General features: G+C 42.4%; 2 protein-coding genes and 1 long non-coding RNA gene across 4 annotated transcripts; 1 reads left to right on the top strand and 2 right to left on the bottom strand.

The window, feature by feature from the left end:
• Positions 1-3,462: 3,462 nt before the first annotated feature.
• Positions 3,463-4,803, bottom strand: LOC134181935 (uncharacterized). The gene is made up of 3 exons (XR_009970226.1): positions 4,690-4,803; positions 3,595-3,651; positions 3,463-3,528 (listed from the first exon to the last, which is right to left on the bottom strand). It is a non-coding gene; the product is annotated as an uncharacterized LOC134181935 (long non-coding RNA).
• A 1,671-nt stretch (positions 4,804-6,474) lies between these two features.
• LOC134181711 (uncharacterized) lies at positions 6,475-7,490 on the top strand. Its single transcript, XM_062648977.1, has 2 exons — positions 6,475-6,731; positions 6,773-7,490. The coding sequence occupies exons 1-2, from the start codon at positions 6,475-6,477 to the stop codon at positions 7,488-7,490; spliced, it is 975 nt and encodes a 324-aa protein (XP_062504961.1).
• A 1,290-nt stretch (positions 7,491-8,780) lies between these two features.
• LOC134182625 (bifunctional peptidase and arginyl-hydroxylase JMJD5-like) lies at positions 8,781-19,939 on the bottom strand. Of its 2 annotated transcripts, none has more exons than XM_062650056.1 (8): positions 19,642-19,939; positions 14,890-15,214; positions 10,299-10,453; positions 10,142-10,233; positions 9,654-9,714; positions 9,517-9,589; positions 9,274-9,309; positions 8,781-9,211 (listed from the first exon to the last, which is right to left on the bottom strand). In XM_062650056.1, the coding sequence occupies exons 1-8, from the start codon at positions 19,908-19,910 to the stop codon at positions 8,975-8,977; spliced, it is 1,248 nt and encodes a 415-aa protein (XP_062506040.1). In that variant the 5' UTR covers positions 19,911-19,939; the 3' UTR covers positions 8,781-8,974. The 2 variants fall into 2 exon arrangements, with proteins under 2 accessions (XP_062506040.1, XP_062506041.1); XM_062650057.1 differs by having other exon boundaries at positions 9,517-9,575; positions 9,667-9,714.
• Between the last annotated feature and the right edge of the window lie 278 nt (positions 19,940-20,217).

Genomic DNA, 20,217 nt, shown 5'->3' with positions numbered 1-20,217 from the left:
AAAACATCAAGTTTGGAGATCATCAACTAATGTACATTTGGATACTCAGTTGGCCAGTCACCACTAAAGGTTTTGAAAGTCTAGCAGACACTGAATCTATCCTAGTGGAAAAGTTCAAGCGATCGACTAGCGATCCTGCTCACCTTTTCCGTCGATCGCTTCCCAATCGCCTGGCAGCCTCATCTGCCTAATTGGGCATCGCTTGCAACTTCGCGCGAAGACTCTTATCTATCAAAGCGCTACGCTACTGCAACTAAACTTTTACTGCTCCAAGAAACTTGTCTGAAAGGTAACGTGTACTGTTCCATAATTAGCTAACGTGTGCAGAGTTTGGCTGCCCAGATTCCAACAGCGTTTGCAGATTGAGGGCCTCTTTGGGCACGTGGCAATGGTATAGCCAGAGAACCCTCTGTTGATGGCACTCATCATCTTATCTTGACTCCATGGTCTCGAGGGGCATTCTTGTGTTACGTATTCTTACGTATTCTGCACATCACAAATAGCTAATGTAAAGTTCTGCCATGTAACATATATATATTTATATATATATATAGATATATTGTCCGTGCATATACCAAGTAGCTCAGCCAGTTTGGTGACATTTGGAGCAAGCCTCTGGGGCTTTCCATTTTTGGATTTCACCGTACTGTATTGCATCAGCTCCATGTGGCAAAAAATTCTCTCATCAAATACATTGCCATCTTGTACGGGTCCGCTCTCTTCCTAGCCTCTCTTGCTGTTCTTTTGCGTATTTTTGTAGTTCTGAATGTGATATAGTTCTATAGAATGTTTACACTATATAATACAACTGTTACACTGGTGAAAAGCTATAGGTAGCATGATTACCGTGTTCTGAGCATCAGGGATTTTGTTATCATTGATTGTTATTTCTTGTGGCTCACTATAACTGGCAGCTGATGGCTTTTCCACTGAACAAGTCGATTGTGGAGAGCAGTTGGATGGGCTGAGTGATAATTGTGGTGTTTAAGTAGGAGATAGTGCAGTAGGCCTGTGGTGATATGGGTGTCCAAGCATTGTGAACAGAAGTTGATGAGTTGTTGTAAACAAGATTTCACAATTACAAGATTTCACGATTGTCATCCCAGGTCAACTAAAACCCAACTGATAAGTTAATTAGCTGCTCATAAAAGATACCTGTACTACAGTGGAATCAATGTCATTAATTATTTGTATTAAGTTCTAACTGATAACTGATCTTGGGTTTAGAGTACTCTTTGGTCTTCTCTTGGCTGTGAACAAGAGATTACATCTGCCTTGCAATGATGAAACCGTTTTGTGATGGTTAGGCCAAAGTAAAGAGATTTTTAAATTAGTCCCCTATGTGCTGTTGGTATAGCAGCCACCCTAGCTGAGGGCTCATAAATTGTTCCATGTTGGTAGCGGATGACCTGATTGATGCCTCTAGTACCGTATAAGGCATCAAACAGTGTGATGGTCTGTGTTATTTAAGGACTGACTCAGCTACAACTTTTGCTGCGGAATAGGAACCCTTGTTACATATCAGTAACTGCAGCACTATACCAGAACGTGACATTGTCACATATGAGTGGCTAGTAGTTGATAAATGGCTAGTAGTTGATAAATGGTTAGTCACACCTTCCCTATGACCACCTAGGACATTTGCATGGCTTCATCTTTGTCATGATCATATAATGATAAATCAGTCAATTCTGACAGTTTCCGAATACTTTCACGGATAGACTCTATTTGTCATGCAGCAACAGGCTTACAGTGAGTCTTTATCTTCATACAGTGACAAGATGTTGAGCAATTTCTATTAGATACTTGTTACGTTTAGTATACCAAACACCAATGTCTGTTCCAAATGGGATAAGCCATTCCTGTATTGAATAAGATAAAGCTTGTTCTTTTAGAAGTTGCGTAGCTACCTACATGTTTGCATGCATCAGACAGAAAGTTTGAGCTAAACGCGTGTACTAGAACCGTTTATCCATTATGTAATTATCAGCTCCTCCTCTCTGCCTTCTTAATTAACGAAAAATTCCTTATTTCATAAGCACTATTTTAAGGTCTCCCTATTTCTAACAGACTTTAATTAAGAAATTTTGTGGACAGTAGGTCATGATACAACTACACCTAGCTACAATAAAAACTTACAATATTTTGTCTTGACAGGGTTGCTGACAGTGAGTCCAAACTCTTCAAAATAGCTTTGTTCTGTTCAACAATGGTGAACAGAAGTTCTTGAGTGCAAGCCTAAAATCAGTCAAAAAGTATATCAATTTGTTGTGCATGAACATCATCCATTGGTCAGTCGTAAGATCTGCCTGTATTGAAATGTGTGCATGCATGTGTATAACAGCACTCTGTACATTCTGCACACCCACCTTCCTGCATATACAGTTGATGTTGGGCCATAAGCTAATTAATACATCTGTTTACGCCTACAGTTACCCTGTCATTCTTAGTACTTGTTCTACGATCTCTGGTGTACCCAGGGTCTCTGCAGCTGCATATCTCAAAGGCTTCTCATAGGGTTTCCAATCAGTCAAACTTTGTAATAGTTGGCATGGAACGTTGCAATAGTTCATAATTCGTATTTGCTAGAATACTCTCATAAATGACTCTTGACTGCTTCAGAGACGTTTCCATACCCTCTGGAAACATCTTGATATGCGTAATGTGTGTGTGTGTGTGTGTGTGTGTGTGTGTGTGTGTGTGTGTGTGTGTGTGTGTGTGTGTGTGTGTATGTGTGTGGTGTGTGTGTGTGTGTGTCAGAGAGAATTTTTTCTGTACATCACTATTTCACATGCCTGCATGTTGCAATGTTTGTCTTGTCTGTCCTGTTTGTGTGCATGCATGGATGAGTTTGTCATTGCTGCATTATTCTACTAGGCTTTAGCAAATCAAGACACTCACACTTTGTTGTGTTGAGGAACCAATGAGCTTTGATTCATGCACATAGCAGCTTGCTAATGGGAGTGTCAGCTGACTCAGTTGTTCCAGACAACACCTCGGGAGGTGAAGGATACAAAGCAGTATGTAGACTAGCTGATGAAGGAAGTGGTGATGGGCATTCAGAAGGAGGAGACAGAGACGGAGACAGAGACCTGGAGTGCAATGGAGTTGGAGACCTTGAACGAATAGGAAGATGACATTTGGGTGCAGATGAGCAGTGAGATGATGGCTGCAGAGACTAATACTGTGGAGGTTTCAGTGAGGCTGGCAGAGAGGAGAAACGAGCAATAGTGGTTTGCTGTCTAGAGCAAGATCCAGAGTCTTGAAATAACCATGCAGTGTACAATACCATACACAGAAACAATTCCAACATAGTTTTTCATCTTACAGACGATCCAGAAAGAGAAATATCAACTGCCCTCAAGATCTCTTGGCACTCAGGTGGCCGTGCAGCTGTAACTAGAATTGACAACAGCAATTAATTAACCTTCACAACCTGACAAAAAGGCTTTACTCATATGTCTTTGCAAGTCTTTGAGTGCTGTTGCTTTGGTAGATTCAGACTTGCTTTTACCATCATGCAATTACCTGAAGGTGGATATAATTAAACAACATTTCCATTAGTAATGCAATACAGTACATTAATTAACGCACATTGTCAATCTTTTTCTTTTTGGGTTGACATTCAGATGGTTTTGGAGTTTTGTCTGTCTGTTGGGCATTGAGAACAATATTAGAATACACATTTGTAATTACTGTACAATGTTTTGGTAGCATCAGCATGCGTAGCGCGCACGTCACGTCATGTATATATACGTATCTTCAATCACCAATAACTTGACAGAGGTCATGCATGCAGATTACATGCAGTCGACGAAGTGTCAAAGAGGCTGTTCAATAGCCAAACACGACCCTAGCGTGCAATGACCACACCTAATACCAATCGAGCGAAATTTCATCACGAAAGATATATCGGAAGTTGCCAGGAAGAATAGTTATCGGAAAGTTTGAATACATACCTGACGTTTCTGTGCAGACTCGCAGAGCTGCCACCTCTCCTGCATTTGAGACCCCTCTCCCGCCTACCTGCATTTGGCATCAAATCTCCCGCATTCTGACTGTTGGTGGGTGTGACCAAAATAATGGGCGTGCCTGTTCTGTGTAACTGTACCCTACAGTTTTAGTACACATGCATGTGTATGTACATATGTTCAGTTGATATCACAATATCAATTTCTATGTGCCAACCCCTCTCATCATCCGGCTCTTTCGTAACATACTTGGTCAAAAATACCGACATAGAAGGAGCAGTCGCTCAGAAGTCGAAAAGGGGGAGGGGCTGACTACCAGATATGTATTGCTGGAAACGCGATCAAAGAAGGCCACAAGAAAATAGAATGCAGAACTTCCCAACTAGCCACGAGAATGTGTATGTACTTTGTTCTTAGATTTTTATAACAGGCAGTAGTACGTACAGTACAACTTCTGTGTTTAACTAATTAACTATTATGTTTAGTAATTGGTGTTGATACTGTGTGTCGCTAATTAGGCACATTGATCAATCGGTTATACTAATTAAATTAGTTAATGGCTTCTACTCCAACCGGGCTTGCAAATACTTAAATTTTGATGATTAGATAGCATATCATTTAACACATTATGATATAAATTTATTGATATTAATGCTATTGATATTAATGCTAAAAATTAAACTTCCGCATTTTCCCGCATTTTTTCCTGCAAACTCACGCATTTTGACACTGCTAGGTTGGCAGGTCTGGACTCGATTGCTACCATCTCTTCAACAACAGCTCGGTATTGGCCCATGGGCACCATTCATGTCGCACTTGGCGATTATGTCGCTGCCAGGACAGGGGCGTAGGAAGTAAATGAAAACCGGTCCGGCCTAGCGCGCGCTAGTGGGCTGGACAATGTAGCGCACGCTAGTAGATGGGCGGGACAACTTGCACACATCTTAGCCTCGCATCGGCTGGGTCTCCGAGCCTGTACAGTACCTTCAACTGACGTCTGGAGAACGCAAGGCCGACGCACAAAGTACTGCATGAGCAGAAATATATTACTTATTTAATCGGCTATATCCTTAAAACGGAAGTTGATGCCATTGAGCGTCTGGCGAAAGTGCATATTTCCAAAACCGGTCCGGCCATGGCCGGACCGGTCGGACTGGACGCTACGCCCCTGCAGGAAGAACCGTTTCATCGAAGTCTCCTTCGGGTGTCAGCTTTGTAGCACGAACTTTCTGCACTACGATGTCTTCATACCGTATCAGGAAAAGAACTGTCACAGCACTAATCAGTCTAGAGTGGCAGATAATGACGTACTATGACAGGTATATCTACTAGACACTGTAAGCGAGCTGCAATAGAACCAATAGATAGTCGGTAACGACACAACAACTAGTAGTACTTCGTGCTAGGTTTTGTATCACGTGATCGGAGATACGCCGTGATTGGAATTACCCCGTATAAACTTACCAGAACATACGGGAAAGCGACTGGAACCGAGCAGTCAAGCATGAAAAACAGACAGGTACACTTTAGTGTACATTACGTATAGACTTGTACACTATGTACAAGGACTACAAACCTTTCAGACACAAGATATTGAAGTGTTTGGACATTATACCTGACATCTGGCATGAGTAGTACTATATACAACTTTGTTGTTACCCAACAGCTGCACGTGTATTGTTGTTGCTTGTGGTATATTTGCTGTTTACATTTCTTTTGGAGCTATAGTGTATAGCTACTGGCTGACTTGGTAGATCAATCAATCTGTTATCATTGATCAATCAGTCTATATAATAATGCACTAACATGACCATGCTGTCAACACTATAGATACAGTTGTATAATATGCATAGCAACCCTAGAATTTTCCGTGCATCTCAGTTAGTATAGTATAGCATATATACATGATCCTACATATTCAATTTTAGCAAACCCTTTGATATTAATGTCAATTATATCAACAGATCTGATCAATTAGTCCCACAGCAATTTTTGCATGTACACGTGTACAAACTTGAAAGGTTGAGTTTTAGTTGTTTGACTATAAATTATACTAAAAGAACACAGTCTCTTGCTACTTAAGTTAATTGTTTGTTTCTACATCGTTGAATCATTAGACTCGCGCAGCCAGCCCCTCCACCTTTTGGCCATATCCGCCCCGCGTACACCGAAGGTCTGGCCACGCGAGACTAGGGCCTGGTACTGTACAGCTGCATACACTGTAGTTCCTCTAATTCTAACGTTGTCGTGTTGCTGCTTCACCGATAAACGACGAAGTATATAACCAAGTGCTGAAAGCAAGCGGTGGTACAGTAGTCAGGTGACCTTGGCTAACTAGATTGATGCTGATGGGAAGGTTGTGGCTTCCAGAACTCGTCATGTCTTGTTTTCGGTTCACTTTTGCGTAAGAGCGTTGCCTTTGACGAAGCTGGCAACTGTTTCGTCAAAGTGATGCGCCTCCCTCGCAGTCCGGAGGTCAGACAGGGCGTGCTATTTAGTAAAAATGGCGAGTACTAAAGTGGATCATGATTCTGAGTTTGAAGAATTTGACGAATGCATTAGAAAAGCGCAAGATTTGCTGACATCTAAACATGAGCAAATGAAAGCAGAAAGAGATCAGTTGGAGCGAGATTTCCCCAAATTGCAGAAATTTCAAGAAAAACCAATCAAACTGGATATCGGAGGTTTCATATTCAAAACATCACTGGGGACATTGAGAAAAGATACGGATTCCATGCTAGCCAGCATGTTCAGTGGAAGGTTTGATATGAAAGAACAAGAGGACGGGTCTTACTTCATAGATCGAGATCCAACTCATTTTCGCTTTATTCTCAACTTTCTCAGAACAGGAAAGGTTATCGTCCTCGTCATACAATCGCTAGAGAAGAGCTGCTGTTGGAGGCGGAGTTTTATAACATCAAACCAATTATAGGCAAACTCAGTGATCCAATAGATTCACAGTCAGCAGTACAGCCAGTGGCAAGTGAGTTTACTAACAGCACTCTGATGAACACAGAAGATAAACGTGTCCTTCTGTCTTGGTTGAGTGGGAAAACGAATTGGCGTCTCATCTACAAGGCAAGCAGGGATGGGTTTGGAACTGCTGATTTTCATCGTTGCTGTGACAACAAAGGAGAGACGATTAGTGTGATACACACTACTGGAGGATATTTGTTTGGAGGATATACTGATGTGCCATGGAGTATAGGAGGTGGATATAAGCAGAGCTCACAGTCTTTTCTGTTTGCTTTCAGATCTTCAGCTTTGGGAAACACTCCAGTAAAGACTGCAATAGTCGACAGTGGCTATGCAGTTTATCATAGTTCTAGCTACTGTTGTACATTTGGAGGAGGTCACAATATTTACATTACTGGTTCTAGTAATACCAACTTCAAAAGCTACAGTAAATGGAACGATGGTCAGTTTTACAGTTACCCACCAGGTGTCACTTCTAACAACTATTGGCTTGTTGGACAACATAACTTTCAGACACAAGAGGTTGAAGTGTTTGGACATTAAGTAAACCTGACGTCTAACATGAGTAATATATACAAACTTTGTTTTACCCAATAGCTGTGCATGTTGCTTGCAGTATATTGGTTAGCATTGTAGTTGTTTACATTATGTCTTTTGCCCTGTAATAGCCACTGGCTGACTTGGTAGATCACAATCAATATAGAATATTATTTTTGCTAGTTATCATATGATATGGGCATGTCGAGGATATCGTTGTTATTACCTCGTTGTGAGTGGCAGCTAAAAGTAGCTCATTAAAGGCATATCAAATCATCTACTTGAAACCAGCTGTGTTGTGCTGCTGATCATAGCAACGGTAGGGCATACGTGTTTCCCTTGACAGCGGTAGGGTATCAGCATACAAAAGATTTGTAGCCGCTGTATCGATCAATCAGGACTGGCAAAACCCACGTGACATATGATAATAAGTTACATGGTCCAACCTATACAATTTCAGCAACCCTTTTTAATCATAATGTTAATTATATCAACATATCTAATCATAATGATTAATTATATCAACAGGGTTGCAAGTTTAAGTCACAGTAATGGTGAGCTATGGCATAATTTCCTTGAGCAAGAAACTAACACACAATTGCCTCTCTCAACGCAGGAGTGTAAATGAGTACCTGGTCATTGACTGGGGTGGCAAAGGCCTCCGACTGCGACAAAGTCCATCAGCCACTAGGGTCTGGGTGGGACTTCGGGTGCTCACACCACAGTTGGTGTCACAGTCAGGCCAGGCTCTAGGAGATTGCTTAGCACGACCCATAGCTCCTGCTTAGTGCACAGGAACCCAGCCATCTGGCTGGGGGGGGGGGCATTACTGTTTAACAGCAGCTCCTTATCCATTTGCCATTTTGCCATCTAACAAAAGTACAGATAGCTGCTTTTACTCTAAGCTGTGTGACTATAAAACAACACAGTCTCTTGCTACTTGTTTCTTTGAATCAACATGCAGTTTAATGCAGTGTGAAAAGGTTCGTTTGAACAACACTCAATGCTGGGCCGTACTCAATGCTGGTCAAGCTATTTGCATTGCTGATTCTAGTAATACCAACTTCAACAGCTACAGCACGTGGGTCGTTAGTCAGCATTACAGTTATCAACCAGGTACCACTTCTAACAACGGTTGGCTTGTTATTGACACAAGTCTTTCAGACATGAGATGATGAAGTGTTTGGACATCCTAGGGTTAACTTGGGGCAGAAACTTTCAGTTTCCCACTACATCTAATTTAGGAGTATGAAACTATCAGTGAGTCGCTTCTGAGTCAATAGCACGAGATTTCATGGTCAATAAATATCTTGTCATTAATTAATTGACTCTTAAACTCTAGCGTAACAACAGCAATAAAACTGATAAATCACATGCTCTACAGTCTGTCACGTGTAAATTAAATATGCAATAGCAATTGTTTTCCGCAAATATAACATTTGTCCAATGACAAACTGTCCAATTGACAAAATCTTTTTTACTATCAGATCTTACAACTCGTTGTGAGTTTTCAGTGTTTTTTGTTCCTCGACTTGATTGTCATACCTATCACTGTTGTCCCTCTCTATTCGGACATCATCGTCTCTCTCATCTATCTCAGATTTGCCATAAATGTTGATCTCTCCAGGTTTGCATCTGATATTCTCCTCAAAGAATGCTGCTTCTTTTTGATTAACTTCCTCCACAATAAGTAACCCATCGCTATCGACATCAAGCATATTGAAAACCTGAATAATACTTCTTTGATAAATTTAGTCAATTAATTAAGGTCATCAGGAAAATATCATACAGCCCTAGATATCAGTTTGGTTCCATCGTGTTCTGCCTATAACAAAGAAATAAATGTTTAGTAATGTTTCTCATTGCTTATTCAATAAATTAGCTGCGCTGACTGGTAATAGTAATACTATCCACAACATCATTTCACATGCTTGCTTATTAGATTCTTAATCAACTTAAAGGATGATCTAAGTAATGTGATCAAATGTACATCATGGAGTAATCTAATGTAGCTAGTGTGCATGATTCATACCACAAATAGAGCATTAGCCGTTTCAAATGTCACTTTGTCGTCATTCATTCTGATCATTTCTAACACAAAAAATCTGTAAAAATCACACAACTGTTACCTAGATTTTATGCGCTAAGTAAATTATGAAGAAAGCACACTTTATTTGAGTACCAGGTGTAAAGGTCAAATTGTCGAGAGATGTAAAACTAGACAGTGCCTCTACACAACAACATAAAACAAGGAAAACTACTGAGAACCATAGTTATGTTGCAAACAATACGTACTATATTACATCACAAATATTATCTAAACTGTAGGAAAGACAGGAGACATTGGCATACCAAAAGACAAACTCGAATCTACGCAGCGCACCAACATCGCAAATGGGATAAACACACAAAAAGATAAACTCAGTGCCCAAGTAGACTGTACATGAGTAACGAACGAACAGAATGTGCATAATTAAGCATCCACAGCAAGTACACTACAATCAAGAACACAGCAAGCAACACACATTAATAAACCAAAATTCAGACAACCAATTATCCAACAACCTAAACGAACACAAACAAGTAAACACATAAATATGCAAACAATGTTCTTTTCAAAATAATTCATAAAATATGTAATATATAAACTATTGCACCTTCACAGTCAGTACGATTGAATGAATCAAATGGCGTCCACCAGATATTCACAGCCAGGTTTCTTTCATATGACTTCACATAGTGAAACCACCTCGACAAGGAACATCAATGACGTACACAGAGTAGAGAACACAGTCAATGAGATATCCAACTCACTTATATGGCACGTACACACAGTCTCCAGGTCCGATCTTTGCAAACCACCATGGAACATCCTGAAACTGAGGATACTGGTACATGTCAACAGCATCGACGTCAACTCCACTAAAGTCGCTTTCCATGTGGTTAATGGCCTCGTGAACCTTATGGACCTGCAATAAACTAATGTTGAATAGTGACTGCCATCATCAAGACACACACACACACACACACACACACACACACACACACACACACACACACACACACACACACACACACACACACACACACACACACACACACACACTACTGGTACATGTCAACAGCATCGACGTCAACTCCACTAAAGTCGCTTTCCATGTGGTTAATGGCCTCGTGAACCTTATGGACCTGCAATAAACTAATGTTGAATAGTGACTGCCATCATCAAGACACACACACACACACACACACACACACACACACACACACACACACACACACACACACACACACACACACACACACACACACACACACACACACACACACACACACACACACACACACACACACACACACACACACACACACACACACACACACACACACACACACACACACACACACACACACACACACACACACACACACACACACACACACACACACACACACACACACACACACACACACACACACACACACACACACACACACACACACACACACACACACACACACACACACACACACACACACACACACACACACACACACACACACACACACACACACACACACACACACACACACACACACACACACACACACACACACACACACACACACACACACACACACACACACACACACACACACACACACACACACACACACACACACACACACACACACACACACACACACACACACACACACACACACACACACACACACACACACACACACACACACACACACACACACACACACACACACACACACACACACACACACACACACACACACACACACACACACACACACACACACACACACACACACACACACACACACACACACACACACACACACACACACACACACACACACACACACACACACACACACACACACACACACACACACACACACACACACACACACACACACACACACACACACACACACACACACACACACACACACACACACACACACACACACACACACACACACACACACACACACACACACACACACACACACACACACACACACACACACACACACACACACACACACACACACACACACACACACACACACACACACACACACACACACACACACACACACACACACACACACACACACACACACACACACACACACACACACACACACACACACACACACACACACACACACACACACACACACACACACACACACACACACACACACACACACACACACACACACACACACACACACACACACACACACACACACACACACACACACACACACACACACACACACACACACACACACACACACACACACACACACACACACACACACACACACACACACACACACACACACACACACACACACACACACACACACACACACACACACACACACACACACACACACACACACACACACACACACACACACACACACACACACACACACACACACACACACACACACACACACACACACACACACACACACACACACACACACACACACACACACACACACACACACACACACACACACACACACACACACACACACACACACACACACACACACACACACACACACACACACACACACACACACACACACACACACACACACACACACACACACACACACACACACACACACACACACACACACACACACACACACACACACACACACACACACACACACACACACACACACACACACACACACACACACACACACACACACACACACACACACACACACACACACACACACACACACACACACACACACACACACACACACACACACACACACACACACACACACACACACACACACACACACACACACACACACACACACACACACACACACACACACACACACACACACACACACACACACACACACACACACACACACACACACACACACACACACACACACACACACACACACACACACACACACACACACACACACACACACACACACACACACACACACACACACACACACACACACACACACACACACACACACACACACACACACACACACACACACACACACACACACACACACACACACACACACACACACACACACACACACACACACACACACACACACACACACACACACACACACACACACACACACACACACACACACACACACACACACACACACACACACACACACACACACACACACACACACACACACACACACACACACACACACACACACACACACACACACACACACACACACACACACACACACACACACACACACACACACACACACACACACACACACACACACACACACACACACACACACACACACACACACACACACACACACACACACACACACACACACACACACACACACACACACACACACACACACACACACACACACACACACACACACACACACACACACACACACACACACACACACACACACACACACACACACACACACACACACACACACACACACACACACACACACACACACACACACACACACACACACACACACACACACACACACACACACACACACACACACACACACACACACACACACACACACACACACACACACACACACACACACACACACACACACACACACACACACACACACACACACACACACACACACACACACACACACACACACACACACACACACACACACACACACACACACACACACACACACACACACACACACACACACACACACACACACACACACACACACACACACACACACACACACACACACACACACACACACACACACACACACACACACACACACACACACACACACACACACACACACACACACACACACACACACACACACACACACACACACACACACACACACACACACACACACACACACACACACACACACACACACACACACACACACACACACACACACACACACACACACACACACACACACACACACACACACACACACACACACACACACACACACACACACACACACACACACACACACACACACACACACACACACACACACACACACACACACACACACACACACACACACACACACACACACACACACACACACACACACACACACACACACACACACACACACACACACACACACACACACACACACACACACACACACACACACACACACACACACACACACACACACACACACACACACACACACACACACACACACACACACACACACACACACACACACACACACACACACACACACACACACACACACACACACACACACACACACACACACACACACACACACACACACACACACACACACACACACACACACACACACACACACACACACACACACACACACACACACACACACACACACACACACACACACACACACACACACACACACACACACACACACACACACACACACACACACACACACACACACACACACACACACACACACACACACACACACACACACACACACACACACACACACACACACACACACACACACACACACACACACACACACACACACACACACACACACACACACACACACACACACACACACACACACACACACACACACACACACACACACACAACTGTATGCCTTCGCTGTGCATGTGTACGGAGGCATAATGAGTAATGATACTAGTTCACTACAGTCTTCTAAACAGCTCCTTTACTTTATCATTGACTGTCATGTATGTGTTAGCATATTTATTGTTGTCTACCAGCATCCTCAATTATACTTACCCATTTTCTCACGCAAAAAAACTGCACAATTACTACATAGTAACAATAAATGTGTCTCCTTTTCAAATTAGAGACATTCTCCTGTTAGCTCACCATGCAGTGAAAAATGGGCAGTCCTAAATAATAATTAATGCTTTTACAACAATAATTCAATCAATAGTTGTCACATGTACAGGCAAGTACGCAGTATACATCTGACTGCACTTCCGTATACGTTGCCATGTTGTTGCTGTGTTTGTACATTTAAGCATACAACACCACATCAGAAACATCAGCAGCACGCTCTTCTTGTATACCACCTCATGTGCCAAAGTCACGTGCAACCACCAATGCCACTAATGTAGTTGTAATACTACTCTTTATGGCGTTAGAATGGCATTAGAATGGCGTTACACTAATCATGATTAGGCCCAGCAATGTGAACACGCTCTTATTCCCCACAGGTTACCTATAACACTCACACACTCCAGATTAAAGGCAACTAACAATATAAATTTAGTTAACATTTTTATTAATTAGATATCTAGATTTGTATACACCTTTTTGTCAATCAAGAACCAGTGCTTGAATCCACTGATCTGACAGTTGAGGTTCTCCACAGTGTCGAAATGAAACAAAGACTTCGTATCGCCACCGCTGAACCATATCACAACATCTTGAATACCATGAGTGAATCCACCACACTTCAAACACTCAGGAATAGAAATATCTTTCCCCATTATTGAATTCAAAGTATCAATAAGATACCAGTCATTTGTACCATACTGGTCCAAAAATTCACTAAAGGATTGCTGGAACGAGTTGACCAGCCTGTCTTCTTTCTTCACTCTATCTACTCTAACAGAGAGTGTACCAAACCGATTCCTGCATATACAATACATAATTTATTGCAACAGCTGTTGAGATGTCTGGCAAGCTCTTACAAAACTATACACAAGAATACAACTAACCGGAGTTGTGTGTACACAGAAGTATTACAACAAAGTTCAAAGGATATTAAGGTTTACAATATAAGATTTTTGCCACTGCAGTTGAGTTGTCTAAAGCACAGGCAGCACATATTTCAGAGATTACAACAGAAGACAAACCTAGCATAACAATAATGACAGAAAAGCCATCCTGTCTCGCACTATCTGGCCCCACCCATCTCTAAAGGGTCGCATGTTGGCTGCACACCTGGTTGATGTGGTACGCCTGCACCGCGAACGTGCTCAGGGTGAGTACGATGAGGTCCGGGGTGCCGAGCACCCGTCATCAAGGTGACAGAGCCCGCGAGCACGCCAACCTCAAAGCCGAGGTCCTCCACAACCGAGATCGGGTTGAAGAGTTGAACTTCGTGAGGTTGATAAACTTCTAGCACCACTATTAGCTCACCTTTCATCAAATGATGTAGAATTCCTGGAGAGACATTACAAAAGAAGAATATGACAAAGCTGTATAATCATTCAATACTGTTACTCCACTTTAGAGACACGGCACATACAACCGGTGTGTCTTAGTTACTTCACTATGCCATTTCGTCAACCATACTAAAGACAAATGCAGCATCTTTCGATGAACTACCACATGGTAGTGTACTAGAAATACGACAGAAATGCACTGGAGATCATATCACCACCACTCCATGTTCTCGAGAAGACGCAATAATAGAACCCTTGTGAGGCGACCCCATAATCGCCCCCAAAGGCAAACCATCATTTTGCTTAAATCTAGCTTGACACGAATACCACATGTTTGGTAACATTATTTTGGTTAATCCAATGTCTTTTCAATGAAGGACCTCCTTAAACCTACCACACTACACGCTGTCATCTCCCAGGGTTAGTGGCAGCTCCCACAAACAGGTGTTTCTATGAAGGCTCCTTTATGGCAAAAGCAGCTGTTCCAATTTTCACACTTAATTGAAACCAACCCAATACCTATGTCACAAGCAACAGCACAGGCAGTTTATTAAGACTTCGCCTTTTAATTGTATATTCAGGTGGCAAAGATCAGATTCTTCTCTCAACAGTCAGGAGCTGAACAATCTATGAACTTTACTGTCGTGCAAACTATTAAATAACAGAGGCAGCAACTACTGTTGAAAACGTTTACATTGGGCATTGCCTGAGAATTCCTTCTCCACCACTGTACTCTCACCCAAAATAACCAATGTCTTAATGGCTGCCAGATATCAAGAGTGCATTTCTTTTACCTAATCCAGCTAATCCAGATTAGATGGATTAGCTGATCCGTCTAATCCACGTATCGGCTGGACTAGCTGGATGAGCTGGATTAGCTAATCCATCTAATCTGGATTAGCTGGATTAGGAACAATGCACCCAGAAGTCATTGACCACGTCCATGGAGATTATTCACTGTAAAGAGACATTTTACAAAAAGCTTTTATGCTAACAACTCTCTGGTCACACCCCAGCCTTTTAAAAAGTTTAATTACCCTAAACCGCTTCTAAACAAGTCTCTTGCCACTATGCCAATCATTGAATGCATTGCTTGATGCATCTGGTAATATTAGTTTCTCCCTTTTGGTGATATCGACGCTTTAGGTAGGCTACAAGGAAATGCTTAAGAATTCAATATACAGCCAACTAATGAACCCGTGACAGAAAACACAATTAAGAAACCTAAGATCAATAAAAATGTTCTCATTGTACACAAAGTCTTCTGACATGACGCCTGTAACACGAATAACCAATGTGGCAAAACAAGAACAAGCAGGGAAAGTTGCAACCACTGCCCTTGCAGCAATGACAAAACCAAACAACCAGCTTTTGAATTTGACAAGACTCAACACAACAGCGGCAGTCAACTATCAAGTTGGCTGATGACTATACATTGATATATTGTTTCATGACTGTTTTGCAAAATTAGCATGTGTGCCTGTGTGAGCATAGCAATGTTGAAATAAACTTTAGTTCTGTTTATTAAGCATTTCTACAAATCATCTAACATTTCATCTAATTTTTTGCAAATCATACTCACCAGCCAAATATTGGTGCTCCTGTCAAACAACTACATGTAATTTTATCCTTGTGGCCTAATTAATAATTTGTATTAATTAACTAGTAATATATATATTAACTAGTGATTAAAGCTGTGCTTACACCATTGCTTCCACAGAAGAGCCTTGATTCTGTAAACCATAATAGGATTGTTGCAAAGAATTACCAATTTTGTAATATTTTCCTTTTGAGTGTGCTATTTGTAAATTCTATCTATAAATTATACAATGCGACTGCCATTTTGCATGACCACAAAGTCAACAAATACATAAGTAGTCTGTAGTCATCAAAGTACACATACAGTAACAAGAGTTATCACATACAGGACACAAATATATTGCTTGTGGTTATTATTATTATTATTGAATTTTCTTTCACATCATGTATGTGATGTATTTTTCACTGGGGGCAACAAATAGAAACAAAAAAAAACAAAAAACGAAACACACTAAACATCCCAGCTACCCACCTAATTACGTACACATACCTAATGCAATGTGGCTATGCAATGTTAGGTTCCCTTATAAAAGTTGTAGGTCACGACAGCATTTGACTCTGTGTTAGCAGTTGCAGGCAAGTCAGTTCCATTGTTTCCTTCCAACAAGAACTGACAATCACAACATAAATTACACTGTTCTGGCAAAAAAAACTCTTTCATGAATGTTCAAGGTTCTGATTGGTGATTTGTTCATTGTCTCGATCTGGTTGCCATGTACAATCTATCGCAAATACCACTCCGTGACAGCCAGCCAGCCAGCCAGCAAGAGAGCCTGCAGACTAGAAGTCAGGTAACCCCTATAGACCTTATTCACATCTGGAACATAGTCTCATGACAGTGACGTAACCTCTGTTAGGCGTCATATTGAGTGGCAAAATGGTGAAAAGATTTGTTGTGCAGTTCACTACAATAGCAAATGTGTCAAAGGCAGCTTGTTGTGTTCACATCGTTTTTCTATATACTGAGGTGAATCGCCGCCGTTAATGGATTGCTGCAGTCAATCAAGGATTGGTTGAAGTGTGCACAGCTGGCTTGTTTGCTTCATTTCATCTCAAGAAGAAAGTCTGATGACCTGCATTCTTCTGACTCCTATGCCTCATCTGTCTTCTCATACACTACTAACTCTGCTAAAAGGCGTCAGGTAAAAAGTTTTGGAAAAATACGGTCAGCGAAAAAGCAAACGCCTAGAGCAGCTCATGTCTAGCAACTCAGCCGTTCAATTGATGACAGCTGCTATGAAAGAAAAGGAGGTGCAAACATTGGCTCCTCTAGAAGAAGAAGCTCATATTCTGGATGAAAGAGAGGCAGCTGTCCCATCCATAGCAAAAGATTATGGTCAGCTGGCATCGTTGTCTGCTAGAGATGCTACAACTGCAGCAATAGAGACTGCAGAGCGCTTACTTAGTCTTGGTGGATAAGTCGATTTGACTTGCCTATTAGAGCCACATGTTCAGTCAATATCTACTCAGACCGACTTAACATCTTCTACCATTGAGCAGTTGGAGTCTGACCTACTCCTCTTGCAAGTTGAAGTACAACACCTAACTCAAAATGGTGCTTTGAAGAAACCTCTCGTCGATTCGTTAATGGCAAGAAGTGATCAAATGACAAACTGTTTTACTACATTACAATCCGTTGATTTGCTTAAGACAGTGTTCAATTTTGTTGAAAAATCTGTTTCTATTCATGAAAGCAAAGCCATGACAAAGATGGAGCAATTTGTTGCTGTTCTAATGAAGCTGCATCTCAACATTGCAAAGAATACTTGGCGTATCATTTCAAGGTCAGTCAAATGACAATAGCCAGGCAATGGAAGAAATGGATTGACTCCGTGTACATTTCAATAAAACTGCTGATCCAGTGGCCTTGAATGAGAGAGGTTGCTTACAATGATGCCTCCAAGGTTCACGTGTTAATTTACAAAGTGCTTCTGTATCATGATCAATTGCTTTGAAGTGTTCTGTGACAGGGCTAGTGACCTCAAGGCCAAGTCCCACGTCTGGAATCACAGTCTTTACTAATCCTTCTTACTGTGGCCTCTAGCAAAGCTCAGTCTTACTTCGTTTACTTCTTGCATGGCTGTCCGATGATTGCTGGTGTCCGGGTAACAGGGGCGTCGCTCTAATTAATTTCGCTATGGACAGAACGGTTTAGACAATACCAATTAACCGCGACGCACAGCGAAAGTCTAGAGCAAATACGAAAACCAGCTTTCGGTTAGATAGGTACAAAAGAAGCAGCAGCTAAATTACAGTCTAGACTAGCTACTGACGTATGCATTTGAATCTCACTTCAAATAGACATCATCCCACAGCTCAACTGCAGCGCTGTCGTTCAGAGCGCCTCTAAATACGACAGGTCGACTCTTGTTCACGAACTCCGCGTAGAAATGCTGCGGCGACATCTCATCGCGAGCAAAAATCTCTGCAACATGACCTTCGGGCTCGCGATGCGAGCCAAGAGGAAGAAGATGGCCCTTCGGTATCGATGCAGCACCCAGATAAAAGTACAGCACCAACAAACAATACAAAATTGTTTCCACAGTCTTGAAGATCCACATAGTGTTGCAATAGACTAGTGCCCAGTCCTCCTCCGCGCTAGCCTCGGCCTCCCAGACCCGTGTAGCGCCGATTCAAAATCGTTTCTCTTCTCAATACATTGCGGTTGGTCCTAGGACCAGCATTAAGGCTGGTTCACAATAGACGTATGCACGTTCACAATATGCATCCGATCCGCGCGCGGTGCAGCGGATCGCTGTTCACAATATGACGGAGCGCGTGTGTGAGCTGCGCTCTGATGACTATAATTAGATTACGGACTAATTGTCACATGACAATATCTAGCCACGTGACTATCACAATATGTCT

This window comes from Corticium candelabrum, chromosome 7 (genome assembly GCF_963422355.1).
Source record: "Corticium candelabrum chromosome 7, ooCorCand1.1, whole genome shotgun sequence".
Lineage (NCBI taxonomy): Eukaryota > Metazoa > Porifera > Homoscleromorpha > Homosclerophorida > Plakinidae > Corticium > Corticium candelabrum.
Note: the sequence above shows the minus strand (reverse complement) of the source record. Positions and strands in the feature narration are given on the sequence as shown.

What these genes read in the sequence shown, in the direction of transcription:
- LOC134181711 (XM_062648977.1), top strand. Translation starts at nt 6,475, where the DNA reads ATGGCGAGTACTAAAGTGGATCATGATTCTGAGTTTGAAGAATTTGAC. An exon ending in GCCAGCATGTTCAGTGGAAG is followed by an intron (nt 6,732 to 6,772) that starts GTTTGATATGAA and finishes CTTACTTCATAG; the next exon opens with ATCGAGATCCAACTCATTTT.
- LOC134182625 (XM_062650056.1), bottom strand. Translation starts at nt 19,910, where the DNA reads ATGTGGATCTTCAAGACTGTGGAAACAATTTTGTATTGTTTGTTGGTG. An exon ending in TGTGTGTACGTGCCATATAA is followed by an intron (nt 10,234 to 10,298) that starts GTGAGTTGGATA and finishes TTCCTTGTCGAG; the next exon opens with GTGGTTTCACTATGTGAAGT. An exon ending in CAATCGTACTGACTGTGAAG is followed by an intron (nt 9,715 to 10,141) that starts GTGCAATAGTTT and finishes GTTGTTGTGTAG; the next exon opens with AGGCACTGTCTAGTTTTACA.